The sequence below is a fragment of the Gymnoscopelus microlampas genome, assembly GCF_963454915.1.
Source record: "Gymnoscopelus microlampas genome assembly, contig: SCAFFOLD_122, whole genome shotgun sequence".
Lineage (NCBI taxonomy): Eukaryota > Metazoa > Chordata > Actinopteri > Myctophiformes > Myctophidae > Gymnoscopelus > Gymnoscopelus microlampas.
This window is the reverse complement of record NW_028155678.1, coordinates 73,121-84,985: the sequence shown is the minus strand read 5'-3', so window position 1 is coordinate 84,985 and position 11,865 is coordinate 73,121. Positions and strand designations below refer to the sequence as shown.

At 41.1% G+C, this 11,865-nt stretch overlaps 1 protein-coding gene across 1 annotated transcript in view; it reads left to right on the top strand.

Annotated features, from left to right (window-relative positions):
* Positions 1–144: 144 nt before the first annotated feature.
* LOC311041326 (nuclear pore membrane glycoprotein 210-like) overlaps positions 145–11,865 on the top strand; it is a gene marked incomplete at its 5' end in the record, with an annotated part of 39,917 nt that continues 28,196 nt past the window's right edge. Inside the window, 9 exons of the mRNA XM_084086229.1 lie at positions 145–233; positions 2,941–3,076; positions 3,602–3,664; positions 4,542–4,724; positions 5,460–5,540; positions 5,733–5,864; positions 7,023–7,181; positions 8,907–8,998; positions 10,288–10,462. Coding sequence (XP_083942355.1) covers positions 145–233; positions 2,941–3,076; positions 3,602–3,664; positions 4,542–4,724; positions 5,460–5,540; positions 5,733–5,864; positions 7,023–7,181; positions 8,907–8,998; positions 10,288–10,462 — 1,110 coding nt within the window. The remainder of the gene's footprint in view (positions 234–2,940; positions 3,077–3,601; positions 3,665–4,541; positions 4,725–5,459; positions 5,541–5,732; positions 5,865–7,022; positions 7,182–8,906; positions 8,999–10,287; positions 10,463–11,865) is intronic.

Genomic DNA, 11,865 nt, shown 5'->3' with positions numbered 1-11,865 from the left:
GCAACAATATTATATATTCCTGTCCACTATGTCGATTGTAATCTACTGTGTCTATGTGTTCCACTGTGTTGATTGTGTCCACTCTGTTGACGTGTCCACTCCAGGTCACTCCGCTCCATCCAGGCCTGGTGATGGTGATGGTTCATGACCTGTGCCTGGCCTTCCCCGCTCCGGCCCAGGCCGCCGTGCACGTGTCCGGCATCCTGGAGGTGTACGTCCGAGTGGTGGACAAGGTCAGCTTGATGATGGTTAAACGCCTTGGTTCCCGTCTGTTATCTGGCAACGCCCAGACACAGCTGACTGTTATCAGTCACTTGATTTCCTCTCCCCACGCCTGATTGGCTTTGTGAAGTACTTCACCTTTGTGGTCATGTGGCTTGAGGATTCCTCAAGCTTGATTTCACCTTCCATTATTATTATTAACTTCCCCAGGATTGAACCTAATCAAATGAATGTTCTCTGACATTACATGGATTTTTTTAAGGAAAACTGCAGATTTTCAACCTTAACTCATTTCACTGCCACGGAATGAATGAATGAAATTCATCCGTCTACCGTCCTCTTGCCAGCGAAAACGGCGATTTACTGTACCTTTGAAATATCATGGAATATTCTCTGTGACCTCCTTCCTCACGGAGATCGGCTCTTTACACGCATGGGGGTCCGGTAGAATCAGAGAAAAATAAATTGGCCGGCCGCGATCCTCCATTCCAGAGCTATGGCCGTTTGAATGTGGCTTGTTTTTTTAAAAACTGCAGAAAGACGAGAAAATTTGACTTTTGTGAATCCTTTAACATGAAAGAAGGACACTTTTTCTTTTATGTCACGTGATTTTGTGGTTGTACTCCTCTTCGGTGGCACCCCCCCCCCCCCCCAACACCCAAAAAGACAAAACCACATCAATTACGTCCTTTGTAGTGAATGAGTTAAGGAAAACTGCAGATTTTCAACCTTAAGGTTGTGATGGGTATTCCCGAATCCAAAAAAAGCTATTCATGTAGTTGTTGCCTTATTCATTACAGATTGATGCTTTTATTCTCTGTGAAAAATCTACTTGTTTGGAAAATCGACCTTGTTTGGAAAAAATGAGTACATCACTTTATCGCCACGGAATATTTGCAACAATAGTTTAAATGCCATTGATCTTATGTGAAGTAGTCAATATAGTGTTGCAAACAAATGCGTGCGCCGGATGACGTGAAACACCGTCGTCATCGTTTCGTGATGTAAATTGTTTCACAGAGGAAGTACACTGTAGACTTACTGTAGGGTATTTCTTTTGCCACACTATTATTAATCTCCTTGCATCAGAACCATGGGATGGAAACTCGGTGGAAGTTTTCCCTTAAGTGCATTGTCTTCATTTGCATTCCAGTGGAGCTTCTTTTCTTATCTTTCTATTTAAATTGTTAATAACAAGTTCTCAATGGCTCTGCTTGAGATCTGCACACTGTGTCTTAGCTCCCAGCTCCTATCTTCATATACTTGGCCCTCACTAATGCTCATTATAATATGGTACAGTTTTTGTCTACTCATTCTGTGTCTCAGAGGAGGGCTGTGGACAGTGGGTGTGGACTCTTTATTTCTCAAGGCAGCCTCTGGGGTCGTCTCCCCTGCAGTAAGTCTGGTGACGACGTGGAGGAACGCGTTGACCACTTAAACCACATTAAGAACGGGAACGCATCTGTGTCATTTTAAGATTTATTTGGGGCTATGAGCTTGTAGATCTGCTATTTTTGAAAATAAATTGTGAAAATGTGTGCAAATCTTTTGAATATAGCCTGTCCCTCTCTTGCGCTCTCGCTCTCTCTCTCTCTCTCTCTCTCTCTCTCTCTCTCTCTCTCTCTCTCTCTCTCTCTCTCTCTCTCTCTCTCTCTTCTCTCTCTCTCTCTCTCTCTCTCTCTCTCTCTCTCTCTCTCTCTCTCTCTCTCCTCTCTCTCTCTCTCTCTCTCTCTCTCTCTCTCTCTCTCTCTCTCTCTCTCTCTCTCTCTCTCTCTCTCTCTCTCTCTCTCTCTCTCTCTCTCTCTCTCTCTCTCTCTCTCTCTCTCTCTCTCTCTCTCTCTCTCTCTCTCTCTCTCTCTCTCTCTCTCTCTCTCTCTCTCTCTCTCTCTCTCTCTCTCTCTCTCTCTCTCTCTCTCTCTCTCTCTCTCTCTCTCTCTGTGTCTCTGTCTCTATTGACATGAAAACATTTAAGAACCACTGTTATTATAGCAACATAAGTTATTTTTTTTTTAAACAAACTGTTAGGATTTAGAAGACATTTGTAGAATCCACAGAAGCAAAGATTCTGAGCTAAAAAATATATATATTCAAAGATTTGCACAAATTTTCAAACTTTTTCGAAAAAATAGCAGATCTACAAGCTCGTAGCACGGCACTCAGTGTTTCTTGACGGAACTGTAAATGAAGCATTACACAGCTTGTTTTCCGGACTTCTGAATACTATGCAGAGTGTTTATGTGGATTTCTGAATATCGTCACTGTCGGGCAGAAACCTTGCATCTCCATACTGTATGTCAGCATGTTAAAATGAAATGAATGCCCTCCTTCTTCATACGATTGTGTTGCGCAAACATAGCGAAAATAGCTGATCTACAAGCTTGTAAATCGGCAACGTTTGATTCTTTTGTAAAAAAAAAGTGAAAGTGGTTAATTCTGTCTGTGGGTTTTATAAATATTTAACCAATGAAAAGTATTAACAAGAGCTTTTAACTAAATAATAACTACATTAGATCGATTGGAATGCAAGTTCTTTTATTCATTTCCTGTAAAGTTACCGTTTTGGACGTTCTGGCTTCCAGCCAACAGTGACGTTATGCAGGTGGTTTATGAATATGCAGGTTGTTAATGAAAATGCAGGTGGTTTATGAATATGCATGGTGGTTTATATGAATATGCCGGCTGTTTATTTATGTGTATTCCATGCCTCCTCCTGTGCAGTGCTGTAGCCGAGCATGCAGAGAAAGACACGTCCATCTTTCTGGTGAAAGGTCTCTCTATTGGCCAGACCACCGTGTCAGCTGTTGTTGTGGATAAAAACGGAAAGAAGATCACATCTGCCCCTCAACAAATAGAGGTATAACTTTTTCATAAGCTTTAATGGGGTATTTCACTTAAACCCTTCTGGGTTCATTTTACTCTGGCTTTTTGTGTGTGCCCCAGAAATGTGTTTTTTCATATATTTTTTTCAAGTTTCTTGGTTCAATGATTAGATATTTGATATTAATTTGATCAGACCCTCCTATTATTATTGTAAGCCCTGTCAAATTAGACTCATTTAAAACACGTCTCTGGTTCTGGTGACTGATATTGTTCTTATGCATGAGGGCATTTTTCAATTATTTTTTTCATTTGACAAAATTATGCTGAAGGCCACTTGGTGAGGGAGAAGATAGAAAATAAATAAAAGTAAATGAAAAAAGTTGGCAAGTTATTTTCCAACGTTCTACCTGTACCCTTAAAATGTGTTTTACGGTGAAATACCACTCTAATACTTACAGAGTTTGATTCTTACGTCAGCTTTTATACTAGAGATATACCTGCCGGTGTATACATTAGAAAACAAATTCTCACAGAGATTTATTTTTGGTTTCCTTTCCAGGTGTTTCCACCCTTCAAACTCATCCCCAGGAAAATTACTTTGTTAATTGGAGCAATGATGCAGGTATGTATTGGATTCCCCAGGAAACAGCTGGTCTCTGCCCCACTCCAGTGAAGAGGCTGAGCCCTCTGCCAGGGAGACAGTGTCTGGCAATGGGGGACGATTTGAAATGCCACATGGCGTATCACGCTCCAGTTAAGATATCACTTCTCAAACGCTTCATTGTTAAGGACCCCCAAATTGATCCGAACTCCCATCTGAATAGATTTTGTCAACATTCTTTTGGAAATAGATGAACTACAATGAGCGTGTAGAGCCTGTATAGAGGCTATTTTTGAATAGCTCATTCATGATGATGAATAAACCATCAGAGTGCACAAGGCGGCTCGTGCTAAACTCATTCTGACCTTTTCTGTCATTTCTAGACATGTAATGATTCTCTCCACTCAAAATACGATTCCAATCACGATACTAGATTCACAACACGATTTTTCAAGATTTTTAAACACAAAATTATTTTCCAGACAAAAACCTTTTTTTAAATGATATCCAGTATTTTCTTCTTTTTTAAATTTTACGATACTGTGTTATCTCTTATCCTCTTTTCAATACAGTAGCAAATGATTGAAAACTTTTTTTTAATCAATTATAAAAGAAATATCCTGTATTTTCTTCTCTTTTTACGTGCCCTCTGCTTTTTGCATCGCAATACATTTTCTATTAAATCGATTTAAATTGTTACCATTTTTAATCGATTTTATTCGATTTACGATAAATCGTTACATCCCTAGTCATATATATATATATTTAAATATTTATTTAATTAAGTCTAGGCTTCCTGATTAATCTAATAATTATTGGATTGAATAATCGCTAAGATAATTATTGATTGTTGCAGCCCTAATCTCATCAATCTGTCTTTTTTTCCTCTTTTTGTTAGATCACATCTGAGGGTGGGCCCCAGCCTCAGTCCAACATCCTCTTCTCCATCGTGGCCAGTGAGGAGATAGCTTCTGTCAACGGCGTGGGCCATGTCAGGGGCGTGGCCGTGGGCAACGTCACGGTGACCGGGGTGGTCCGAGCGGTGGACTCTGAGACCGGGAAGCTGGTGGTCATCTCTCAGGTCAGTTTGTTGGTGCCAGTGGTTCTCAAACCTTTTCATGTCAAGGACCACCCAAAATGACATGCATTTGGCTGCGGACCCCCATCATCTCAAAAGTATTTTGTGCCAGGGACCTCCAGAAGCAAAGATTTGAGTTAAAAAGGCTTGCTTAAAAAAAGATATATATATTCAAAGATTAGATTATAAAAAAATAGCAGATCAACAAGCTCCTATATCTGCTACAAATGTCAAAAAATGCAGATACACAAGCTCATAGCTTGTAGATCTGCTATTTTTGAATAGCCAAAGTATGAAATATGGTTAAAGTGGTTAAAATGAACTCTATATTAACTCATTTTGCTGGGGGCCCCCTCTAGTATCAAATCATTCTGCGGGTCCTTGTCACAAAAACGTTTGAGAACCACTGATTTAGAAGGCATTTGTAGAATCGGTCTCAGGTCTTAACTCTTTAACTGCCAGAGTAAATAGTGTAATAGTGTCACCCCACTGCCAGCGAAAACGAGCGATTTCACTGTACCTTTGAAAAATCATGGAATATTATCCGTGACCGCCGTCCTCACAGAGATCGCCTCATTACACGCACAGGGGTCTCGTAGAATCAGGACGCGGTAATCTATTCCATAGCTATGGCCAGTTCAATGTGGCTTGTTTTTGCCCAAAACAACAGAAAGCAGAGAAAAGGGGATCACGCGATTTTCAAAGAGTTAATGGGTTAATTTGATGATGTTCCAACAGGATGAAGTAGAAGTGGAGGTGGTGCAGTTGAAAGCCATTCGGATTCGAGCCCCCATCACCAGAATGAAGACCGGTGCTCAGGTATTACTATACCACTGTACTTTTTGCACACTGTTAAAGTATTCAATCAAGGTATACCCTTACACCTGACTAATTATACATGGTTGCAATTAGTGTCGCTCAAATAAATAGTCCTTTTATACAGATTCACTGTTGTTCACCAAAATGAATTGTGAAGCATTGTCCTGTTTGTGTGTGTGTGTCCTTTGCCAGATGCCTGTGTATGTGATGGGTCTGACCAACAGTCAGACACCCTTATCCTTTGGCAGCACCCTCCCAGGTCTCACCTTCCATTGGTCCACCACCAAGAGAGACATTCTTGACGTCCAATCACGTCATAGTGAGGTACAGTAGGACCTCCTTCCCTCTAAACATTCATGCTTTTGTGTACGTGGTAATGACCAGTGGTGTAAAGTAGCTAAGTACATTTACTCAAGTACTGTACTTAAGTACAATTTTGTGGTACTTTTACTTTACTGGTGTATTTCCAAGTGTCTATACTTTTACTTCTACTCCACTACATCTCAGAGGCAAATATTGTACTTTTACTCCACTACAATTATTTGAAAACTATAGTTACTAGTTACTTTGCAGATATATATTATAAAACATACATTAATCACTTTAGCCCTATTTTATACCTAGGAATCTGGACGCGTTGTTGAAGCTTGTAGATCTGCTATTTTCAAACATTTTTGTACTTTTATTTTTGGTACTTTAAGTACATTTTGATATCAATACTTTTGTACTTTTACTCTGTATTTTTAGTTTTTTGAAAAGTTTCGGACTTTCACTTCTACATTGCAGTATTGATACTTTTACTTAAGTAAAACATTCGAGTAACTTTTTCCACCTCTGGTAATGACAGATACTGATGATAAGCTACTGTCCCCTACATCCCTTTTTTATCAGAGTGATTTATTTAGGGCAAACAGAAATGTGCTCTATGTGCAACGTGAGCCAGGCTTTTTTTCTCCCCTTTGCTGCCTTGTCACTTCTACCTTGGTGTTTGATGTATAAAGCACCTATTTTCAGCAATCCCTGTAATATCCACTTTTAACCCTTTTAGACCGGGTACGCATCTGTCATTTTTAGATTTCTTTGACTATTCAAAAATAGCAGATATACAAGCTCATAGCGCGGCACCGAGAGCTGCGGTATGAGCTTGTAGATCTGCTATTTTTTAAGAAAAAATATTTTTCTAAGCAAACATTTTTTTCTCAAATCTTTGCTTCTGGGGGGAAAAAAAAGTATGTTGCTATAATCAGAGTCAAGGGCCCCCGAAATTATATTTATTTGGGTGCGGACCCCCAGCTCAAAATATGTTGTTCTAGGGACCCCCCAGAAGCAAAGGTATGAGTAAAAAAAATCGCTTTAAAAAAAAAATATATATATATATATTGAAAGATTTTGAGCTTGTAGATCTGCAATTTTTTTTGTCAACGAAATCTAAAATGACACGCATTCTTTCCCGGTCTAAATGGGTTAACTCAACTTTTCCAGGCCAACGTGCAGCTCCACCCGGAGCATAACTTTGCCATGAGCGTGACTGGGAGAGCCAGAGGCCGCACGGGGCTGAAGGTGGTGCTCAGAGTCAGCGACCCCAAGGCCGGCCAGCTGGAGGGGAACCTACGGGAGCTGAGCGACGAGGTCCAGATCCAGGTACTGTACAGCACTGGTTCTTAAAGTGGGGTCCGGGGACCCCCAGGGGTCCTTTGGGGGGGGGGGGGTAAATCATTTTAACCGCTTTAACCTTTTATACTTAGGCTATTCAAAAACAGCAGATATACAAATACTTTGGCTATTCAAAAACAGCAGATATACAAACACTTTGGCTATTCAAAAACAGCAGATATACAAATACTTTGGCTATTCAAAAATGGCAGATATACAAGCTCATAGTGCGGCACTCGGTGCCGCGCTATGAGCTTGTAGATCTGCTATTTTTGAAAAAACATGAACATTTGTGCAAATCTTTGAATGTATAATTTTTATAGTAGAACATTTGTAACTCAAATCTTTGCCTCTGGGGGTCCCTGGAACTAAATATTTTGAGATGGGGGTCCTCAATTCATTTTGAGATGGGGCTATTCAAAATACATATAATTTTAGGGGTCCTTGACATGATAAAGTTTGAGAACAGCAACATGGACGTGGGGGGGGGATTAACATTTCTCTGAGAGTCTTGTGTCAGAACACAACACTGCTTCCAGACATGACTGCACTGTGACTTGGTCTTGGTTTATGGGTAATCCTGCGTATCGGCCCTGGTCCTCCCCGCTGCCAGAATATAAAGAAGCCCCGGCCTGAAAGATAAGATAAAGCTTTATTGATCCCAGCGGGGAAATTCAGGTGTCATAGCTAGTAGCACCAACAGCGGAAAGAATGAAACACAGGAGAGGCACGGGTGAAGAGTAGAGTCAAGAACCAAACCAAGGTAGCGTTTGCTGTCAGGCAGAAACCTCTTATCTACATATTTTAACTTTTTGTGTTTTTTCGTAAAATTGCATTTCGTAAAAAGCATCAAGAATGGCAGACGGTTGGCTGGACGGTTGGCGTAACCGTCTGGGCACCCACCCTGACAAGCATGTCGCGGGTTCGACTCCCGATCCCGACGGTATTTGCTGCATGTCACTCCCCATCTCTCTCTCCATTTCCTGTCAGCCTACTGTCCGATCAATAAAGGCATAAAAGCCAAGAAAAAAAATGGCAGATCTGCAAGCTCGAAACACAGGTACTATTTTTTTTTTTATCGTGAGGTTTCCACCCGACAGAGGACGATAGATAAGTATAGAAATCAAATCAAATAATTAGACTTACTCCTAGACATCTTGCACTGGGATTGACTCTGAATGAGTTTTAACCCATTGAGACCTGAGGCCGATTCTAAAAATGTCTTTAAAAAATATATATTCAAAGATTTGGACACATTTTCACGATTTTTCAAAAATAGCAGATCTGTGCCGCGCTACAAGCTTGTAGATCTGCTATTTTTGAATAGCCAAATAAATCTAAAATGACACAGATGCGTTCCCGGTCTTAAAGGGTTAAGTATAAAAGGTACAGCGTCGTCACCAGCAAATATATCCATGAATATCTGACTATCAACATTGAACATGAGAGTGATAAACAGTATGTACAGTGTCAAGTGGCCTTCAACAGGATGAAAATATTTATGTGCAGCCTGTCAACAGTGAATATATCAAGTCATAAGTGACGCATCACCGCATCAATGTGTCATATCTTAACGCAGTGTGGCCCGATAAGAGTGCAGGCTTCACATTGCATTATGCCGCGGTGACATACTGTATAATCATCACTAAAAAACCACAACATCAAGGGAAAGATTAAAGCCGATGAATAATTCAGGATTCTCCTTTGATCAAGGTTTATGACAAGCTGCTGATGCTTAGCCCACAAGTGGAGGCTGATGAGATCCTGATGGCTCCTAACTCTGTCCTCAAGCTGCAAACCAACAGGTGGGTTCTAACTCGCCCTACAGTACATCCGTAATACAGTGGTTCTGAACCATTTTCAGGCCGTGACCCCCCAAAAATAATCATAATTGAACCGGGGACCCCCCCCACAATAATCATATTTGAACTGGGGGACCCCCCACCCTGACGAGCACTTGTAGGAGTTGAGGCATTTTGACTCGGTTCCACAGATAAATATTGTGAAAATAGCCGATCTACAAGCTCACAACGCGAGTTGTGAGCTTGTAGATCGGCTATTTTCACAATGTTTGACCAGTTTTTATAGTATAGTTTGTTGATTAATTTTGATGCTGTAATGGTTTTCAGTACTTTCATCTCTTTTTTTTTGTCCTAAAAAGGTCTTAAAAGTCTTTAAATTGTCACTTCACTGTCATCTGTGAAAAAAAATCATGTCCCACAGGTTGAGAACCACTGCTGTAATATCCCCTGTGATAATTTAATTCCAATTGTAACTGAGAGTTACATTTAACGGGTGACTGACCTTGTCCTGTAGCTAGTGGCTCAAAACACCTTATTATTTTGCATAATGGTGAGCATGTACAGTAGTAAGCAAGTAGGTCGGAGAGGTTCATTGTCGGTATCAGCCAGAGCGCGGGAGTGTGGCATGTAGATTGGATATTTCCTCCAATAATTCTTCTTGTTCTGAAAATATGAAATGATTAAATATCTGGCCTGTTTTGTCTGTCCTCAACTCATTGTACCCGACACATAATCTCTCAAGAACAGATTCCGACCTGCGGTGGAATCTGTCGGAGCGGTTCGTCCTAACCAGTGCGCATTGGCTAAAAGTGGGCGTGCCTTCAGATCAGGAAGTGGGCCGCGCTTTACCCAATCAAATGTAGTGGGCGGGATTCACGTGTCCATCCACCATGATCCACCCTCCCCCCCTCGAAACTAGCCGAAACTAATTTAACAATAGCGTCCTCGGAGCGGACAAAACCACGGAAAGATATTCACATTTTAAATTACTCTTTCATCATAGAAACAAGTGGGCTTATAACCAAAACCATCCATGTTCTCTGGGAGAAGTGGTGTTAGTGTTCCGTGTAGAAATATTGTTAGTGGGAATGAAAACATGGTCGCACCAACCGGAAGTGATGCGCTATAGGCAGACATGAAACCGGTGTTTCCCTGCGCTCTAGTCTAACATTATACTCCTGCCAGACTCCACAGAATATCAGAAAAGCAGAGGTCGCTGTTTTTCATTTTCTGTGGGGTCTGGCTACGCGAGACTACCCGACACATGACGTTTGACTCTGGTCTCTCCATAGGGACGGCGTGGGCACGCTGGCCTACCGGATGCTGGACTGTCCGGAGCAGGCGGTGGTTGCTCAGGTGGACGATAAGGGCTCGCTGTCCTCTGGCTCTCTGACCGGCTCCTCCTCGCTGTTGGTCACCTCAAAGGAGACGTTTGGCATCAATCAGACTCTGATCCTCGCTGTCAAGGTGGGTTCCATGCAGTAGGGCTTTCACCAACTAGTCCACTAGTATAACCACTAGTCCACCTTGTTGGTATTAGTCGAATAGTTCATTGTTTTAGTGCCATAGTAATGGCCCATTACTATTATTATCCTCCTGCCTTTATTTTTTATCAAAAGGGGGTCAAAAGTATGCCCATTAATAGCCTATTATTGGGCAATAACCCCCCTTTGAGACGCTGCTGTGCTGCTGTGCCAGAAGCACTTCCCTTAAAACTGCATGAAAATAAAGGCAGTAGGATAATAATAATAGTAATGGCATTGGCAAAGACAGAAAAGAGTTGATCTACAAGTGAGCTTGTAGATCGGCTTTTTTTTCGGCATGCTGCTAAGTGGCCCGACATCACGGCCCGCCAAAAATGATTTTCACTAAAAACTAGAATAAAAGTAAAACATTTCAGGTGACTAAAATATGACTAAAACTAACAGCATTTTATTCAAAAGACTGACTAAAACGAAATCAAACGTTGCTGTCAGACACTGGTTCCATGAATCTTTTGGTTCTGAATGCATTGATTGATGCATTGTTTTGATATAAAACTACGCGGCCCTCACACATGCGTCACACTGCACTGCACACGTCTTTCTGTGTCTCTTTTATGCCCATATTTGGAGATCTCTCTCTGTCTTGTTCAGCAGTGTCCCTTTTTATGCCCATATATGGAGATCCCTGATGTCGTTAGTATATGCCCATATACCCTGTACAGTGACATGAGCATAGCGGTCATTCGTCCATTGTGAATAATGCATTTCCTTATTGATTCATTATTGTCTCCGCCAGAGGTGGAGAGTGTGTTTTCGTCTCCGTCCTTCCGTGTGTCCGCCAAGCTAACATTGGTCAAGCTTCACGTGACACGTACCGTGATTGGCTGACTCTTTGCTTTGATTGGCTAGCGAGACGCATGATGAAATAGAAACCAATAAATAGGTGACGCACTTCAAAAAATAATTTATATTTTTTGAAGTGAGCTTCCATCAGCCAAGCTAACATTGGTCAAGTGACACGTGACAATATATAATATAAATAGGTAAGACAGGATTAATCAGGAACAGTACTGGCAGAGACATGTGCTCCGAGGAGCACTTTTTCTAGTTAACTATTATTTTTATTAAAAAAAGTTCAAATCGGCATCCCTAGAATAGAAAGGTTTTGATCAATGTCTCTTAGGTGCTGTGTGTGAAGTTCTTACCTTAACCCATTAATACCTGGAACTGTGTCATTTTTAGATTTGAGCTAAAAAGCATTATTTTACACTTTAGGCTATTCAAAAATAGCAGATCTACAAGCTCATAGCGCGGCACCGAGTGCCGCGCTACGAGCTTGTAGATCTGCTATTTTTGAAAAATCATGAAAATGTGTGCAAATCTTTG